This window comes from Bombus pyrosoma, linkage group LG7 (assembly GCF_014825855.1).
Source record: "Bombus pyrosoma isolate SC7728 linkage group LG7, ASM1482585v1, whole genome shotgun sequence".
In the NCBI taxonomy this organism is placed as follows: Eukaryota; Metazoa; Arthropoda; class Insecta; order Hymenoptera; family Apidae; genus Bombus; species Bombus pyrosoma.
The window spans coordinates 16,741,704-16,762,492 of NC_057776.1; the positions used below are offsets into that span (position 1 = coordinate 16,741,704).

At 35.9% G+C, this 20,789-nt stretch overlaps 1 protein-coding gene across 2 annotated transcripts in view; it reads right to left on the minus strand.

Moving 5' to 3' along the window:
- LOC122569377 (glutamate receptor 1) overlaps positions 1-20,789 on the minus strand; it is a 336,051-nt gene that overhangs the window by 23,319 nt on the left and 291,943 nt on the right. For both annotated transcript variants that reach the window (XM_043730321.1, XM_043730323.1), the window contains exons 5-8: positions 9,416-9,548; positions 7,625-7,745; positions 7,051-7,215; positions 230-445 (exon numbers count right to left, since the gene is read on the minus strand). In XM_043730321.1, the coding sequence (XP_043586256.1) occupies positions 230-445; positions 7,051-7,215; positions 7,625-7,745; positions 9,416-9,548 (635 nt within the window). The remainder of the gene's footprint in view (positions 1-229; positions 446-7,050; positions 7,216-7,624; positions 7,746-9,415; positions 9,549-20,789) is intronic.

Below are 20,789 nucleotides of genomic sequence, written 5' to 3' on the forward strand. Positions count from 1 at the left end.
AGGTGAGACTTGAAAATCAAAATAGATGTTTGCACAGCGAACGAAACATATAATTAGTAATGGAATTTTTATGTTGCAGCTGGCAATGAGTCGTGATTTTATAGTAATCATCTAGTTACCATACTCAGCTGTAAAACCAAAGACAAAGGTTAGATTCACTAAACTACATGATATCCATTTTTAAAATAATTTTTAGACTTTGTGAAAAAAGAAGCTAGCGTCGACTTACCTTTCTGAGATTCTTGGAAATTTTATCGCCATACTCAAATGGCGTCACCCAGCCTCGACTGTTATTGCAATCCAGTGCCCTGGTGCCATTGGTAATCTGACTGCCGCCAGGAATCCCTGTTCGCCTCACGTTGCTTCTATCCGGCTTTTTTCTCAGAAACTTGTTGAACGCCTCGACGAGGACGAATACGGCGTCGTACATCAGCGCAGCTTGCGCCTAACGCGAAGAAAATCGTAGAATGAGTGTTGGAGTCGTCAGCGATCATTTTTGTTTTAAGGCCAGAAAAAGGTAACTTAGGGTAACGTAGGATGTGTCTAACATTTCACAAATGAAATTCGTTTTCCTAACGTTGTTTCGTCATATGGTTTTAGAAAATAAGATCACTTCTGTATTGTCGAAAGATATTTTATAAAATTTAATATACCTATTTATATATGTATAATTTTGTGTGCTAGACTAGATTAGCCGCGTACGTGAATATGCGTGTATGGAAGTACGTGTATACACAGCGTCTCGAAAAACAGATGAATGTACTGTTCCGTTGACAGTGTGGTATAGAAGATTTTCTTTTTTTATTTGGAAGAATTTTACAATCAATTCTCATTGAGAATTATAAGTAAATTATTCTGGCGTGGTACTTTAACTTGAATAATACGCGTTTATCGTATGTTTGATTCTAGTTGAATCTGATGCTTAAATCTAAAGGGTAATGCCTTTTTAGCCTGCGAATCTGATCCGTCGTGTCAAGTAATTGAGTAACTAGTGGGTTTTGGTGGTTGTTAATTCTTATGTTATATCTGTTACTGAATTTGGATATTTCTTCTTTAACTGTCAACCACCCAGCAGATCTCACTGTTGAGGATTTTTGATCTTTGAAGCCGAAATAATGTTATGGGAACACAAAATTTACACCTTTGAATAATTATATATTTACTTAATGGATAATCTCTATTATATTTATCGATACATAACTGCACGCGTCTCAGCACTTTCTTCTATACCCGATATTAACCGACTGTCCTTCCAGATGCTTCTAAGGACTGAATTGTTTACCTTCATCTGTTTTCGAGACGTCGCGCATACACACACTTCCACACACTGATACTCGCATACAAGTATTCTTACTGCGCGTTTAACTTAGTCCAGCACAGAAAATTATACATATCTCAACACTCACAAAGGATATAACCTAACAAACACGAAGATGGTACCCCGCTGGGGGTAACCATCCACATACTATGTATATTTAAGCTATAACATTTTACCAAATGTCCTACTGGACAAATTCTAAAATTTAAATAAACAATAAAAAAAACTGTCAGTATCTTAAGGTCGCGATGTATTGTTTCGTTAGTAACATACCAAGGTGCATCTATTAAGGACCTTAGAGTTTTTGGTTGGAATCGTTGAAGAATTTCTATGTTGGAATTACTCGCTGTTCCCCATAGTTGAATCCCATAGGTCCAAACAGGTTTTAATATGGCTTTATATAGCGTTATTTTACTCTGCACGCTTAAGTTGAAGCGTCTGCCAATGAGCCAGTAGAATTTTTTAAATCTTGATTTAAGTTGTTTGGATTTGTCTACGATGTGTCGTTCCCATGTCATTCTTCTGTCCAGAATTATGTCCAGATATCTGACCGACTCTTTGTTTGGAATTGGAATATTATTTATGGCCACCTGTGGGCAGGTTTGTTTTCGCAGCGTGAGGGTTATATGACCGGATTTATTTTCATTTATTTTGAAGGGTATAGAAGATGGTGAGACAAAGAGAGTGCCGAGACGCGTGCAAATGTATATCGACGAAGATGCTGGAAATCGTTTATGAAATAAATCTAAAACTATTTTAATATGAATTCTAAGTGTAACCTTGGTGTTCCTTTACTTTTATTTCGCCGATTAAGATCCGCGATTCTCAGCAATATCTAATGTTGGATTATACGGTACGTTGTGTATGTATATATATAATAAAATTGAGAAGGATATTTTGCGGTTTTAAAGCGATTAAAGTAAGAAAGAAATCATGGTAATTGCAATGACCTTTATAGGGCTGTTTTCTTTTCCAGTTAGAGATACAGTCGCTATAAGTAGCGGTATGAATTATACATGAAGTTTGCTTTTAAACGCGGCACGAGAAGTAAGTATCGTGATTCTAAAGAGAGTTTTCTCACAGAATGTAACCTGATATACATGCAACATCGATATACTAAAAGTTCATCACATATGCATTAAAAGCAATATAAAAGTCCTCTTTCGTGACTTAAGATTTTCTTAACTGTAATGCTCGCAGTATATCGCGAAAAAATCACTAGTTTCTTAAAACACTGCTTCTATTTTTCTGCTGTTTATCTCATCAAACTATACAACAGTCAAAAGTGTTAATATAATGGTTGGGGATACCATCCACGTGTTATTTAGCAATTAAGTTAGAAAAATTTACCAAATGTCCAGCTGGAAAAATTGTAAAGTACAAATTAAATAATAAAGAAAAAAAATTTATATTTAGTCACAGTTCTTTCGAATGGATATGCAATAAATAATTCAGAATTTCCTTAGGATGTACGTGGAAAAATGACTCTTAATCAAATCATATTACTTCCTAAGATTTTTTCCAATCTACAAAACGTATTAAAAATTACTCGAATCCTATAATTATTCCCGCCATTCTATACGCAATCAAACAAATTATCAATTCATAGTTCCACCTGTCACATCGAGTTCCCCTATCAAAATCCATTTTATCAAGCGCAAAACCTGACCAGTTTCAAAACATCCAATCGATCCTCGTCAATGGGCCATTCGTCATTGTTACAGGAGACAAGCAAACGTACCAGACTCGATTTGGCAATCCAAGTCCTCTGTTAATCGTCGTAATAATTGAAATGATCGCGTGGACACGATTACCGGAGGACGAAGGGAAGTTTCTTCGTGGTCGTTTCCGGACGGCGCGGTTAAGCTGACTCTGGGAACCGAGAAAATCGTTTATAGTTCTCGTGGGACGTACGCAGATTCACGAGTACGGGGACACATCGGGCACGTGGCCAAAGTTGGGAAACCGTGGGCAGAAATTGCACGAGGATCGATCGGGATAATCGGTGCGTTGGGTCGCACACAGTCTTTCAAGTTACAGTGGCTCACGAAAGTGTTTGAACATCTACTATAGGAAATTTTTATTTGCATAATATGTACGTAATATCAGCGGTCAAAAATGAAATCGGCAGGTGCGCAAAAAAATACAAGAATAGAAGCTGGCTGCTGAAGCGAGCAAAACTCTCATAGAAAGAAGATTAAAAAGAAAACACCCCATTGACCTCACTAAAGAAATAAAATAGTCAAATTCGAAGATGGTATCCCGCTGGGGGTAGCCATCCACATGTTATTTAGCAATTATTTATTTAGTTATTTAGCAAAGTTAGAACAATTTACCAAATGTCCAGCTGGACAAATTGCAAAGTACAAATTAAATAATAATATAGAAAAAAAATATATACGTCGTACGAAACTTTGGAACTTTATGCGTTCTGTAATGACTCATTGCTAGATCGCGAATTTTTATGCAGATTCATTTTCGTATGCACACGATTAAAGAAATTGAACATAAATATACATATTGTAGGTTATTAACATTGTACTTTTATTTTTTTTTATTATCGTACTGTTCTAGATATATTTTCAGATCTCTTCCAACTTTTACCAATACGTTCACGATTGCTTTGTCTAATTAAATTTCGTGTTAATTAAATTTTGAAGAGTTTTGTACAACACACATAGAAGATTGATGAAAAGTTTCTCGAAGTGTTTGAGCTCTCTCGTGTACCATTATATTCGGATCTCGTGGATCGAATCTCTTCCAAAACTATGGAAGTGCAATGTTACTCAAGATCGTGATAACCATCGAACGTTTTGGTTAGATTATGACTCATTGATAGATTGCAGTAAAATTCTACGATGAACGTGCGAGGGTTGATATCCGTTTGCGGTAACGGTTATGGTCCAATGAAATTCATCGTTACGTTGTGTAACACCCGACATCTTGGAATAATTTGTATAGTAAAGTAATACGATATTTGAGTCACCCAAGATTAGACGTCTTAAAATTCAGTCTTGATCTTTGTCCCGAATAATCAAATTCATTATATATATGTATATTTATATGTATTATGAGATATCATTAGTCTTTAATATAACAACGAAAACATGAGAAAATGTCGTGTACTTTAGGTCCAACAAGGAAAGATACCACAACCGGGAACAACTCTATGGTTGAGTCATTCGAGTCAGTGAAAGAGTATAATATAAAAACTAATAAATTAAACAACAAAATAACTTGCAGAAAGAAAGTAACCTACACACGTTATTGAATTATGACAATTATAAATGAAAATAATAACATTGGACAAACATTTCTCCTTTCGACAAATAGAAATTGTATCCTCCTAGAGAACTATAGTTGTCGAGCTGTCAGTGTAAGTACACGATATACGAATATGTATTTTAATGTTTATCACTTGGCTAACAACGAGTCTAGTCTGTTTTTAAATGTAGGTTACTTAAAAATTTATTTCCTTCTTTATTGTTATTTCAATTCGTATGGCTTGCAAGCCTTTTATCGCTAATTTAGGTAAAACAACGCATCCTCTGTTTTCGACACTAAGACCGTGGTACTTTAATGTCTCAGTGCGTATACACAGAGCGAGTAACAATAATTTTTATACTGTCAGAGACACGTGGGATCTACAGTTGTCAGATGGATTCCGTATTCCACAACAAATAAGTCGAGTTGCAGAAACGTCGGGTGAAAATCGACCGGAACTGCAAACTTAAAAATTGTTCATAACCGAATTTGACGAATTACAAGGTTTTGTAAGAATTACAAATTACTTAACTTCGATCAAGTATCTTTCTGGCTTAATCGTATCCTACCCTAACATTCTTATGCTATGTTATTGCGAATCGACGGAGCACTTAGCAATATTGTTGCGAAGGAAAAAACATATAAGGGCGTGTCTATCGATTTTCGATATTGTATAACATTGCTGAAAGTGCTGAAAATGTTTGATAGCCTTGTGTAAATATTGTTGCATGATTTCAATGGACTCGGTAACATACTTCAATAGTGCTGGAAAGGTAAAAATGATTCATAGCTACCATTCCCTGTTATTGTGAATTTTAGATCGTCTACGAAGTTACGTGATATTCGATGTTGTACAATATTCGTACGATATTTCAAAGCGTTCTCTAACGTCTTTTCATGTAATTTAATGTAATTTTCTGTTCAACATTTCAACTTTTCCCTACCTCTATTTGTAGCTTTGTGTAATACTACCCGACGCATTTTTTTTTCAAATTACATTAGTTTACATTTTTTTTCGATGGAAGATCGCGAAGGAGCCATATAACTCACGTTTTTTCATCTTTTTTTTTATAGAGGAGAAATCTTTAAATTCAATATGCTGTCAATCAATCCTATATTTATTAAATTTATTTATATTAAATGTGTATTTTTTCACCCTTTGGAATATTTTAAAAATATTAGTTTTCATAATATTAAAAATTCTGCATATTGATTAACTTTTTAATAAAAAAAGCTTATGTATCTACTGCAACCATTTCTTTTTACATTTGAAGTAACTAACAGATCGTTTTTACGTTTAACCCAGTTATATTGAAACATTTCGTGTCAACCGCCGAATAATGTAACACTAAATAATAAAAGTCACAGAATCAATAAAATTCAATCAAATAGCTAAAAGTCAAAAGTTTAAATATGCTTTATATTTTTTCTTTCTGCATCTTAATTCGGTAATTCTTCAAAATTTGTTGGTTAATGAAAACAGTATAAATTACCATGTGTAGTGTTTTAGATTCAGCCAACATTAATTTGATTCAGACCTGAATTCTTTTGTCTGACAAAGAGTCAGGTTACTCGGGTTACGGATCTTCAGTTTGATTTTCTTTCAGGCGACTCGAAACGTCCCTTTTACGTGCAATCGCGTCCACTTGACCGTGCTAAGTATCCGAAAACAAGTCGGAAACCAGAGTAGACTGGTTCGCTTAGGGTAGAAAATTGGAGTACTTGATGGTACTCGACGGCCCATATGGAACTCGAATAGGCGTCTCCCTCTTGGAAAGACGACTACAGCCTGACAGGTACTACCGAGAGCGTTCAAGGCTATTGGGGGTACTAGAAACTAGGGATAATACTTGATTTTCAGAGAAAAGGGAAGATCATTTTACCACGAGAAAAGAGACAACCTTTAAAAATATATAAAATAGAAAAATATACAATTTCGGTACAGAGTCGTCTTTCAAATCTCCAGCCTTTGGTCTTACGAATAAGATTACGATACATCTATCGTTGTTGAACAAGAAACGTCCACCACTTAAACGTCAATTACATAGATGTTCGATGTTTTCTCGATGGTGAATTCCATTTGTTTAATTGGATTTATAAATGTACGAGTTTACGTATAAATTTCCAATTTTTAGATATTAGGTTGTCCGGAAAGTGTCTTTTTTTTACAGACACGTCTTTTACAACGACGCATCTTTATACGAACATGAAAGCTAATCTGTCGAACGTTGTGATCTTTAGTTTGATAGAACAAAATGGTAATTCTATAAAATAATATAAAGCGGCAAATGTTGCGCATCCATTATTTCCTTATAAAACGAAAGAAACTTTTCGGACGACCTAATAACACAGTGCAATGGAAATATGATAATCCTTAGAAATAAGGATATTCTGGTTTGTATCGTTAACTTTCAGATTGTATGGGCGATACGAAATAGTCGTAAGGAAAGAACGAGTACTATACGTACAGAAATGGATTCGCGGCCAGCTCCTTGAGACGTAGCTGGGTCGAGACGATGCCAACCAGCTAGGAAATCTTTGACGTAGGGTCGCGTAGCATCTACGATTCGAAACCCGGTAATGTTGATGGCGCCGTACTCGATCACCTCGCTCTCCCATCGGTCGTCCATTATCTGATTTTACGAAAACAACGTGTTTGCAACATCGTATAAAAGACACAAAGCTCGCAATCAGCCAAGTGTTTCCGCATTTCTACTTGGACGTCCATAGAAATAAAAGAGTTGGTTTTGTATTCGTGTGCTAGAAGCGTGTTCGTTTATTTGAAATTACTCGAGCCATCGTGTCGATACAGAATCTATCTGATCGGTGAGATAAAACCACGAATAAAAGTGTGGACGTCATAGTAGTTTTGATCGAACTGTAAAGTCTTCTACGTTGCTGGAAGATTTCTTTTCAAATTAATAATTATAACTTATATATAAATTATAACGCAAAAGCGAAGTATGTATTTTCATTATTATACGATGGTTCGAAATGATCATCGCTTTTATCGCATTATTTAATCATAAGACGAATACTCACCAATCCACTTAACAAATAATGGTACGTTCTTTTCCCAAGTGCAACATCCCTCACGTGGCTCACCACAATATCTTTCGCCATGTCCGTAGGACAATCGAGTATCACGTACTTGTTACTCCATCTGTAAAGAGTTTACATCATTTATTACGTTTATTATTTAATCTTGCTATAACAGCTAAATTGAGTTTCCTATTGACTTTGAGTGGTCCTGATATAACGTTGGTGGCACTTCCAGTAATCTTTAAAAGTTTCAAGGAGAACGATATTAAAGACCCGAGAACTATCAATAAAATAATTCAAATAATATCTTGGATAAATATTAAAATACTTTAATCTACCTTGATAGAGTGCTACAAATCCGTTAAAATATATGGAAATGTCTTAATGCGATTTAATGAAACGTTACTAATATGTTAACAAAATAAATTACAATTTAAACGAAATACATATTTTGATACCATATCCAAATAATTTTATCGTATCTCGAAAGATTTATTAATATAATCTTCTTACACAATTGTTTAAACATATAAATATCACATCCAAACGATTTTATTATATTCCAAAGGATTTACTATGCAAATTTTTCAATTTTTAAACGATATATATATATATTTATTCATAGAATATCCTTCGCGTTTTCATCTCGCTTATAGTATCACATTTAAGTGAGTATCACAATTAAACAAGGAACATTCGTTGTCGTCCCCATTTCGTGAAATATTTCACGACTTCTCTGGTACGGAACAGGTTCTAACAACCCTGTGGACCCGTAATGAATTTACATAATTCCAGCCGCGTCGTTCCTCCAACGATAAAGTCGCTGTACAACGAGCCGTTTGCCTGCAACGATCCGAAATTGTTACGTTTTGTTTTTGGTAACGGGAACGTTCATTCGATTCCGGCTCATTGTCAGGCTGGTTGTTGATTACCTGGCCCGTGCAAATGCGTGGCCAGTGGTAAATTGCGGCCGAGATACGCGGTGACCGCTCGTACTCGCACAAAAGCGTGATCCGTCAGCCTGTCCGAATGCGGCCAGATTTTACTGCTCGAAAAATAAAGCTATACTAATGCGCCAACGATTGCAGAGAGCCTATTCTTTTTCCCTCTGTATCGTAAAAAATCACAAGCATCATAGATTTGCAGAATGTCCATGTGTTATATCTTTTTTGTGGCGTATTAAATTTTTATTATTGATCAAATTTGTAAATTTGATAGATAAAATGATTTTGACTATTCTTTCATACTTCGCTCTGTTTCGTTGAGCAAACCACCGAAGCATCCCACATTCATAGAATATTCTTATAAATTCTGTGTGTTTCACGATTTATTAAATTTTTATTTCCGACAAATTTGCCAAACAAACTGATTATTTCCGAAGGAATTAAAATTCGTGATTTTCATTATGCATAGATTTATATGTTTCCCTCGTTACCTTCGTTTTTAACTGCAATTGAATCTTTCATTGCCCGTAATGACATAAATAGCGCTTTTAGAGCGAAATTGTGAAATAATTTGTTATTCAAAGAATGAATCAGCCGCACGAGCAAAGCTACGTTTATTATTCCCAACAATTTTTATTATTACATTTCGCGTTCTATTTCAACGTAAATATTAATTTTCGAGCTTCATATACGCAACCATTCATTCGTTAAATCCCTTAACGAAGCCGAAAAATCGGTTAAAATATCATTCGTTACATGCTCTATATTTTAACATCGAACTTAGCCAATCTCCAAACATATCTAATTTTCAACAAAATTTTGTCGAAAATGAAATTCGAAAACTCACCTATTCAATTCTTCCAAGCTGCGTAAAAAATCGATCGCCTCGGACATATTTTGTATTCTTTTCACTGTTTCTACTTGAAACGATTCGTTGCCTGGTTTCAGGCCCTGGTAGATCTGCTGCAGCCTGAGCAGTCCTGGAACAAGCAAGAGATTTACCGTCAGCGGTGCAAATGTGAAAATTCTCTATGGTAGGTCGTTCGCGCGGTTCGCCACTCGTCATTATGCATTATACTATTCGCGTTTTCCGAAAATTATGCCTGCACGATTGCGCATCACATCGGCCGTGATTCATTGGCAGACACTGTGTTTGGTCTGCGGTGCCCGTCGAGGCCGAAATGTTCCGCGGTGATTGTAGCGGAACCACCTCTAATCTCGTAATCAGATGACGCGATTCGTTTGATGCGTTCATCCGAAAATTTCATCGCCCGGTTTTTCTAATCGTCTGTGAGTTGACGCGTGCTGGAACGTTTATCGATACTTTGGATAATTTCTAGTAAATAGTGCGAGGATTACAGGATTTTTGTAAAACTTATGAGAAATATTTAAGTTGCAACATTAAGTTTAACATTAAGAAAGCTGTATCTGTTCAAGAAGCAATTCGTATATCTACATGTCCACCAGTAATGCTTTAAACGATAATATTTTAAAATACGGTTATAGATTTTTTTATCCGTGTTTCTTACGTTTAATTTAAAGATGATCAATAGATTGATCATTTTTCAAATCGATCCTGCCTGAAATATTATACATATATTGTATGTTTCAGATGGCTATTCATATCATTCTCTTACTAAATATATGTATGCAGTAAATATTCTCTTACTTCAATATACATTTCCACATTGTTTTACGATTCTACCGATATAAATTTCAATATGTTTTATACGTATAATGCACACGATATACGCATAAAAGATTTCTATAATAGCTGTCGAAATACTTTCACTGTATCTTCAACACTGAAAACACAACCGGCCGCAAGAAATCGCCCTAAATTCCCATTCTTGCAGTATCGTAGCATACTACTTCATACTTATCGAACAAATTCCTATTGCAATTCATAGCGGAATCCAGCAGACTCGCCAGAATCGCAGGATCTTTCGAAAATCTTTCGCAGCTGCAATCAAAAGTCCACTCGCATTCATCCGTTCTGTTTCGCGGAAGCAGATATTAAACGGTCTTTCTGTTTGCTGAGGGAATCGCTTTCGGGAAGTGGAACAATCGTTCGCCATGAAAGGATCGAGTGGTTCGTAACCGCAGATACGGGTGAGAGCGTAATGCGAAAGGGATAGAAATTGAAAAATCAGAAATAAAAGAACGGACAACCGGCTGGGGTGGATCGGTGGTGGGAGCGAAAAAGAGGGGCCCGGAAAAGTCAACAGCCGAGAGTCGGCCACGTTTTGCGTTGTCGTCCTGCTTTTTTGCAGCGCGCTGCGTGAAACTGATGGTCGCGTTAACGAGCGCCGTGCACGTGTATGCCCGGTGGCTCGTTATAAAAGAACGGCGCGTTTCAACGAGTAACGTGAACATCACTGTCCTATGGTGGCTTCTTCCTGTCCCGTTTCTTGCGTCGATAATGTCCGCGTTGAAAATCACGCGGCTCCTTTCCGCGAATCATGCGATTTCGATGCTCACTTCCGCTTCACTTGCGACTACTGTCTCTTCAACGATAAGCATAGAAATTATAGTCACTCCGTTAGAAGTTGCAGAGCAACAAATTTGGTAATTTGGCTACTGGAGTTTGGTCGCTGCATTTTTTATATCCCACAAACACGTTAAACATTCTGCTTTTTTTTAAATAGCAGTGTATTGCCCGGAGGGATATTAAACCGATCTCGACGTCAAAAAATGTTGTACACAGAATTATAGACTTTCGGCTGTCATACTTCTCTCTTCAAGCAGTGAGTCACTTTAATATTTGCACATTATACGATTTTTAACCCGTTGAACCTGCCAATACTCAATCTCTTGGATACAATAATTTCTTTTTTTTTCTACCTACTATTTAATATTTCGCTCCAATTTTGGCAATGGTAAATTGTATTATATTTATATCTGTAAAAATTAAAATTGATCTAAGATTGATTTGTTTCCGTCAATTTTTAATTTCGCGATTATAAGAGTTTCTGGCTATAGCCTGGTTAACAAGGTATTTCGTCGCATTAGAATTTTATTCGCCCAAAAAATGTCTAGTTGTATGCTACATATGTTTGCATTTACATTGTTACAGAATGTTGTCAACTAAAGTACAAGAACGGTACATATAATTGCATAAATAATTCGTAATATTTACTATATTGCTTACTTTAAATGAATCAATGTCTGGTCGTAACGTTACATTAATATTCGCATACTTTTTGGGAATACAGTGGAGGACAAAAATAAGTGGACAGGTAGTAGCATACTTCAGTCTTATTCACTATATAGCCTTATAATACGTAAATTATTTAGCAAATAATTGAAATTAATATTTAAATTCTCTCATAAACAAGCTGTCCATTGATTTTTGTTCCCAACTGTAAATTACTCCTACTAATTATACGATCGTTTTTCCTAGCGCCAGAGTCTCGCATATGTCCTTACCCTTTAGTCGTGCAAATTAGCCAGTCAACTCAACCGAGCCAGGCTGATCGCAGGAGCGTGTTTGAAGCGTCGACGTTCATTTGCAGAACAACGCGAGCGTGTTTGCTCTTCGAGGCTAATCAGTTTGCCATTTCCGGTAAACTTTTATTTTTTATTCGATGCACGGAACGTGACTCAGTTTTCCGCAGCTGCTGTCATTTCACGAGCAATTAAGCAGCCGCCACTCTATAGTTAATCCTTTATGATCGCGTTTCGAACCGCCTAGCCGTGAGTGTCGCGTTTTATTTCCGCGTGGAACGCGGACAGCGCGGAATCTCGTCGTACGCTCGTTGGAGAACGTGATGGACCGTTTCATAGATCGGTGATTAAGGCAAAAGAGGTGGTGTTAGTTTTGTATGGTCAGAGAAAACCGATCTAACAGATTTCCCGGGAATTGGTTTATACTTTTAAAAGTAGCGTTTTGTGGACATTTTTTTTACACACCGAGATGGTAATCCAAATAATACTTTGGCCAGAATTTGCGCATACTACGTGATTTATAGATGGTTTTGACACTTAATTTTTGTAATTTGTTGGCGAAAAGATGTACGGATTAGTATTAAGCGATGACTTTATATAATTTGTCACACGAGAATTCTCACATCAATTTTTATATAATTTGTCAGAAAATTTACTATCATGGAATAACTTGGTATATTCGCGATACGTGATTTTAATTTCACACATAAGTAATTTAGAGTTACGTAGTTATGTAACGTGCTTGCTAACGGCTCAAATCAGTTGATGTAACTAAAAAGATCTAAATAAATAACTAAGTAAGTAATTTAAGTTTAGAAACTTGAATCTTTTAATTAACATGGAAATCTGACGAACATCGTCGTTGATTAAATGGTAATTTTGTAAATATTTACAATAGAAGATTCTAATCTCTTAATTTTCAAAACCTCGAGTATACTGGAGTAGCAGCAACAGGGAAATTGCAAAAATTGTTGCCATTCTACTAATGATGATATCGGCGCGCGAAATTCGTTGAAATTAATTACACGAAGGTTGCGGTGGGGGATTCACGATCACCTTTTGCGGTTCAATACGCTCTGAAACGCGAATCGATCGGTGTAATGATTATAAGGGTGGCTAATTAACGACGCGTTGTCAACATGGATGTCGACCACGGTTCACAGAAAGCCGTATGACGTCAATTGTGAATGTTCGCAGGCTTTAGTGACACGCGCAACTAAGCCGATGATGTCTATGCGGCGACATGTGACCGATTCAATGGCTTTCGTCTGATTTCGGCCAACTAATTGCTTTTCAGCAACAAATTAGTAGAATTGAAAATTTCATGTTAGTGTGCTTGCGCAAATTTCCAAGGCATTTCACGAATGTGTGTTTGAAGTTGGGACGCGAGATATGATTCTGGGAATGTCTACAAAATTTATTTAAATTAGCAGAAAGGGAAAAAGGGAGAAAGGAAAAGGGGGAGAGAAAGAGAGAGAGAGAGAGTTTATGGCATGGAACATATACAGCGGAGCACAACAGAAAGTTTAAAATTGTTACATTATAAATTTTAGCAACTTCCGTGCTAAAAAAATTGTTACCACATTAATAATAGTCGTCTATTCTGTAGTACATATTTTTTCTTCATTGCTTTATTAAATATAAATTCAATTCGTTAATTAAAGTTACAGTGTCTTTTCATATTTCCTGTCTTATAAACTTTCTTTTGTCCGCCACCGTATACGTAATATAAGTACGTGAGGCAGATTTTAATTAACTTTGAGCAAGTTCTGAGAAAATTAAATAATTAGAATTGTAAAAGAAAAGGGAGGAGAAGATTAAGTCGTTATGTTGTGCAATATGATAAATATGTATATACTTACACGCATATTAAAACATACATATAAACTTTCCAATATCTACATATCTTAGATATGTATATGACCATTGAGAAATTCTTACTTTTTCAAAAAATCTTTCAAACCTATGTTATGGAATTCAGAAGAAGAAACCAAAGTTCCATTAATAGGATGTTTCAGAAAATAGTGCGAAGCTTTGGTCAGTTTTATTTCTAGTTATTATTGAACTATCTGACAATGTTAATGGTACGAGGTGATAAAAGGCTCTAATTAGATGTTGTTATTATTATATTTTTTTTGTTGACCTGTGTACTAATTATGCATTAATGCATTAATGGCTTAAAAGATTTTTCCGTATTAATTATACTGTCATTATCAAATTCGTCTAAAACGTACAATATCTTTTAGGATACATTATCACCTAGTAAAATATTTTCTCTTCTGTCGGCGGTCTTTGCCGTTTTACCTGTTTAGTTAGATGTTTCGCAGAAACCCCAGCAGTTCCATAGCTTGTTCCATTATCAGCAGTCTGTTGCCGAGGAAATTACGCTAAAAGCAAGCGTTTGTCAAGCGATCGAGTCTGACCAAAGCAACAACGACGCAGCAATAGATAAATTAGTGGAAGAAACAAAGCATCTGTGGAATTTCATTTCGAAATAGGCTATAGAATGTGCTGCCGTGTTTTCAGTTTGAAAATACTCGCTGGATTTCTTCGAATTGCTTCCTCTCTATCTTATCTTTTTCTTCTTTTCTTCGAAAGTTTTCTACTTTATACTTCTTTCACATTCGCATTCCCTCTTTTTCATCTTTTTCCGTCTCCAATTTTCTCCTTATTTTCTATTTGACATTTTCTACTTTTTCCAACTTTCCTTGTTTCCTTTTTTCATATTTCATTTTTACTTCCTTTCCTCGCTACTCTTCTAAAATGCATATTATCGGCCATTTTTATTAGAATAGATTCGAAAGCTAACTTCCGAGAGGATTTGGAAATCATAAAACAAGGACAACGCAGAAATTGAACTCTCATTCCACTTTTCTTACTTAAATTCTCCTTGTTCGGTTTATGATCAGACGATTTATTATTCTTAAAGTACTATTCGATAATGTACAAATAGCTGTTAATTAGAGCTATCGTTGCTTACTTATTGCCAAGAAATTATCCTAGCGTTTATGAAAGCGTAGAAGGGAATTTAACGAAGAACGAAATGGAGTGGGCGGTATGCAAATATTCAATTAATAAGGAAATAAAAGGAACGAAGGGACACAACGATCAAAACAGTGGAATTAATGAACCACGAAATGGCACAACCGGTTTTATTGTCCTCCCAGTTGCGAATTGACTCACGAAGTGTCTCCAAGGATTTGTACGATGCTTCCAGATCGCTGTTGGTTGGTAATTGAATAATCACAGGTACTCGAATGTGATAATTCGATCCCAGTGCTTTGTTTTCGTTATTACGTCCTCGAATGTACACGAGTATCGCGATAAAGCAGTATCTTTCCTCATATCATTATTAAAGTCACGATATCCTATACATGTTTTTTTTTTTAATTACGTGGAATTACTTTATTTTTCTGAGAATTTTTTGATCGTAAACACTGTCTTAGGTAATTCAATTAATTTCGAAACTAACGTACTTGAGACTAGTGGAGCGCCCCAATAATTTTAATTAGCTTATTCCAAATATTAGGTATTAAGGCAAATTCATATTAAATTTTGTAGAAAATTCCCGATTAATTAGTAATAGATAATTAAAACATAAATATTTTGGAATTCTGTAGCTTCTACCTGAAGTATGATGTAATAACGTTTTAATTGGGCAATTAAAATTAAATTGGGTAATTGAGTAATTAAAATTGCCTCGGACATCGTATTACATTAACGACACAAATTACGATAGTTACGATTCGTAAATATATCATGAATTTAATTTAGAAAAAACTGATCAATGATGCGATCTATAGATAATATTTATTACGTTAGAAATTCGCCAATAGCTGCGTAGATCAGTGAATTAGCTGGCGAAACTATTTTCCTACTCATATTTCGTATTTCTCAAATTATTGTCAAATACGACCGTCGCAATTCTATTATCATTTGTTTCTTTAAAATGAGAAACACGAAATGTAAATGGAATAGTTCCAATGTTACCTGAACATTGCCATGAACCGATACGATCGGCTGAAATATTCTCCACTCACCATCATTTCTTTTTGCTCCATTTAATCGTCGCACAACGTGATCATCGGTTAAGGATAATACAGTGGAGGATAAAAGTAAGTGGATAGGTAGTGGAAATAGTACAACTTGCACTAGTCTTATATTCTCAAGTCTTATTCAATATATATCCTTATATATACATTAGTTAATAAATAGTTGGAATTAATATTTACATTTTCGTGTAAACGAGGCGTACAGCAATGAACGAAAGAAAGTTCAAGTTTGCCAAGTAATCTATCTGCGTATATACGCACGTACGTGTGATATTTGTGTAAATATTATCATATCGCCGACAGTCACTCATTCTGTAGCGTATATCGTATTTGTTCATTGCTCCTATCAAATATAATTCTATTTTATAAAATTACGATATTTCTTGTATCGCTCACATTCAAACTTCCTCTTGTCCGCCGCTGTATAGAACGAAACTCTATTCATATTACCTGCCCACTTATTTTTATCTGCAAACCAATATACGCAAAGCGTTTACGAGCGTGAGAATCCAACGATCAACGATCCACGTGGATGCCGTACGGATGAACGCATACGGCATGTCAGCTTCGGTATGCGAACAATCCTGTCTGCCGCCTCATACGGGAGGTCTGTGGTTTCTCGTGGCGTGTACTTGGAGACGGAAATGCCATCGTGACTGCCGGAAACTAACGTCGAAATAGACGACGAAGCCAGAGAGACGCGAGATGGTCCATGGCATCGACTGCCGCCTGATTCTATCTGCGGTAAGCCTCGTTGCCTCGGCTTTAAAGGAGAGAGGACGTCTTGTTAAGGAAGACAACGACCCCGGGCCCGAAAATCCTCTATGGCTGCCGCCAAGTGAATCCTCGCTCCGAGTGTTTCGAAGCAGAAAAGGAGAGAGAAAGGGAAAGAGAGGAATTGTTTACCCGCGAAGAGTCGCGAACTAAGAAATTTCTCTCGCGACAGCGCGGTTCCAGCTAAGTAAATTTTCGGGCGAAATATGGACGTCGAGTGGAATTTCTAGCGAAGAATGGAGTTAAGTGGAATTTCTGATGAACAGTGAGAGAAACGGAGAATTTGTTGCCAGGGATAGTGTTAAAATAGGATTTTTCGTGGTAAGCATGAAGTTTGTTTATTTTTCTCGTAGGATGCTTCTACGAAGGTGGGGAATCTTTTTGCGTACAACACCGTGCCGGTGTAATTTTCTTGGCTGAGATTGGTAAGTTGCGTGAGTTGAGCGGGATTTTTCCACTAAAAATAATGTTACGTGTGTACTTATTTGTTTTAGTTGATCGCAAAAAATTGGATATTTGTTTGTTTGTGGTATAGTACAAATTTATTTTGCTAGAAAATAACTAAAGTAGTAGTTTGTGTAATAATATATCACAACTATGTACTATATTATGTAGTAAGATATAATACTAATTCATATAATAGTATAGAAACGAAAATCAATCTACTAGTAGAATTTTTGAAGGCGAATTTTAAAATTTTGTTATTATAAGCTAGCGTTAGGTAGGATTTTTGTGACATAAAACAATTTCAAACAGATTTTTTAACAGAACACGTAAACGATATAAATGACGTAGAATCTTTCTACAAAAATTAAAATTTCCACGTAACATTTCCTTTTAAACAACAACGTTGAATGACATTTCCTATCAGGGAACACTACTAAGTAGAATGTTCTCCGTGATGGATCGCCCATAGCGGAATCTAAAAAAGGATCTTGTAAAAATCAATTTAATAAAATTGTTTGAACGAAAGTAGCGATAAATAAAATTACTTTGTAGAGATTGTCGTCAAACAGAATTTTCGTCGTGTAAAATAATTTCGAATAGAAGTGTCTGACGAAAAGTAACGGCAAATAGGATTTTTCCATGAAAGCTGAAGTTACGTAAAATTTCCCTTTAAACAACAACGTTAAACGACATTTTCTATCAAGAAACACCGTTAAGTAGAATTTTCTTCGCGATGGATCACCAGCAACGAAATTTTCTCGCGACGATTTACGGACAGCGAAATTTGCCCGCGAAGATTCGCGTCGAGTGAAATTTCTTGCTAGCGAACCTTCCGCCAGAGGTTTACGTTCAAGAGAAATTCCCCTCTAAAAGTTTGCGTCAAGCAGAATTTCCTTGCGAAACGTCCTCGTGAAACAACATTTTCTGCGCGAACGTTCTCGCGGAACGATCTTATATCGACGTTGACTTTTCTCTCGTTTTTTACTCGTTTGGTCGTTCACCTTGTTGCTCGCAGTCACAATGAACCGGATTGCTTGGTCTCTAGTTTGATTTTGAGGATATTCCAAGTTTTACGCCAGCATCGTACCTTTTTTATTTATTTTATACCAAACACATAAGGTTTATTTTGTTCTAAAAAAATATTTAATTTATATTCGTTTAGATTCACTGTCAGTTACTATATATACTATATAATTTTTTACTTGTATAATATACTGATGTAGGATTTGTCATAATCTAAATAATTTTCTCTGAAAGAAAATTAAATAAAAATTCCCTATTCAATAATAAATATTTTGCTCTTATAATCGTTTAAAGTATAATGATATTTAGGGAAAACGTTGCCCATATCTACAGCTATATGTATATACGAAATACACGATACAAATATTCGTTGAAGCGTCAAGTACACGATTAGGATCGGCTAATTATAATTTAAACAGTAAGCTGTGACTCGATTAAAAGGAAGAGAGGAATGGGACGCATACTATGATCTTAATATCATCGACTTCTATATACACAATGAAATGAATATACACGCTAATTATTTACTTATTCAGCCACGAGCACGAACATACAGATTAGAGTATGTGGATGGCTAACTAGATTTAATATTTTATGAGATTCATGTCACACGAACTGAAATAGCAGGCCTCGAACAAATCAGATATTCTGTTATGTTCTTTACCATTGAAAACGATAGTATTACATCGTCTCGTTTCATGTATCGTATCAGTCACGGTACTAATCACATTCGTTAAACTATAAAATAAGAAAATAAGAAAAAAGTAGAAGGAACAATGAAATTAAAATAAAATTCCCTGGAATATTTGAACCTTTTCACGGGTTTTTACACATGGCATTCGAATGCTATAGATAGACCATAGATCTGCGGTTTTCTAAAGCAAAATAAAAAGCATCCGTAACAGGGGAAATTGAATTATCGATTGAATAATAGGATAGAGTCGCGGAAACCACGCGTAGGTTGTAACAATAAAAGCGAACAGATACAGAAACTGCAGTGTGCGCGTGGAATAACGCGTGTCGAGTGGAACGATGATCATAACGTTCGTGGCGTGAACTGTTTTATTGGCGCGAGTTCGTGATCGACGAATTCGCCGGTTCGGTAGCCGGCTATCGTAAACTTCCCACCCTATATTGGTTTCCGCCGCTATTCCTGCCCGCTCGTTAATAGTCGCCGTTGGGAAACTTCGACACCGCATTTGCACGCGTTGCCGAAGATCGATATTCTATTTGCTTCGCGTGCCGAATTTATTAAACGATAGGAAAGTCCCAATGAGTTTTAATCTTTCCCGAGTGTCTTCCGAAACTATTGTACACCAACTTCCGCGAAAATAATCGACGCGAGACTGTGTGTCGGAATTTTAACTCGATTTAAGAAACTTTCGTGTTAATATAAATAGTTTTGTAAGAGTTTCATTGTTTCGTGTTGAGTAATTGGCTCATTAAGGACTAAGCGATAGTTGATTACGATATTATTATAAATACTTTGATTTGTTTAAATTTCACAAAATTGCACAGCCAGTTAGGATCAACCGATAGATTCATTGGAATAATATCGGGACTTGTTAGAGTCGAGTATAAATAGAAAAATTGTTGCAAGAGTCGCATGAATCTTTGATCATATTTATTTACGTGTTAATTTATTTTAATGGTATTACTGAAATATGTGTAATTTTATGTGCTACGCTAGATTAGCCACGTACTAGTGACACATATATATGAGTATGAGAGTGTGGGAGTATGTGCGTGCACAGCGTAAAACAGAAGAATGCAACTGTTCCGTTGGCAGTGTGGTAAAGAAGATGGTGGTATCGACGAATATCTTGTAAATCACATATCAAATGAATCTGAAACTATTTTGATATCAATTCTAAGTGTTACATTTATTTCGGCGATTAAGATCCGCAATTCTCAACAGGTATATTTGTCATCGTTTCTCGTTAACATTCGTCGCGACAAACTTATTTATCATTTCCAGAAAAATTTCAAGAAAATTTTAAAACCGCGATGGATGTCGTGGAAGTTTCACGAATCTAAGGATATTAAAACATCCCAAAGGGTGCGAAGGTTCCGTTGGTATCGTAAGTCGGAGATCATGGAGAATTGGGAGATTTCGGGAACATTTCGAGGCATCCTAGTTGCGAGTGTCCTACAGCTGAAGAATCTTACAGGTTCAGTGACTTCTCGAGTTCTAAAAATTCCACTGATCGATAAAGCTGACGATATCCTTTGAGGTGTGTGAATGTTCGAAACTCCTGAGGATCCTTAGAATCGTTAGGGTTTCCCAGCTCTTATAACATCGTCTTTCTGTTCTTCAGGTTGTTGTAGACTATTTACAATATGTTACAACATAACACAGCATTATGATAAAAGACGATCAAATTTACGGATACACCCAACATTCTGTATAAATTCTATCGCTAAATTATTTTCCACGATTACACGTTTTCTCTTTCGACGTATCTTTAACAACGTTAA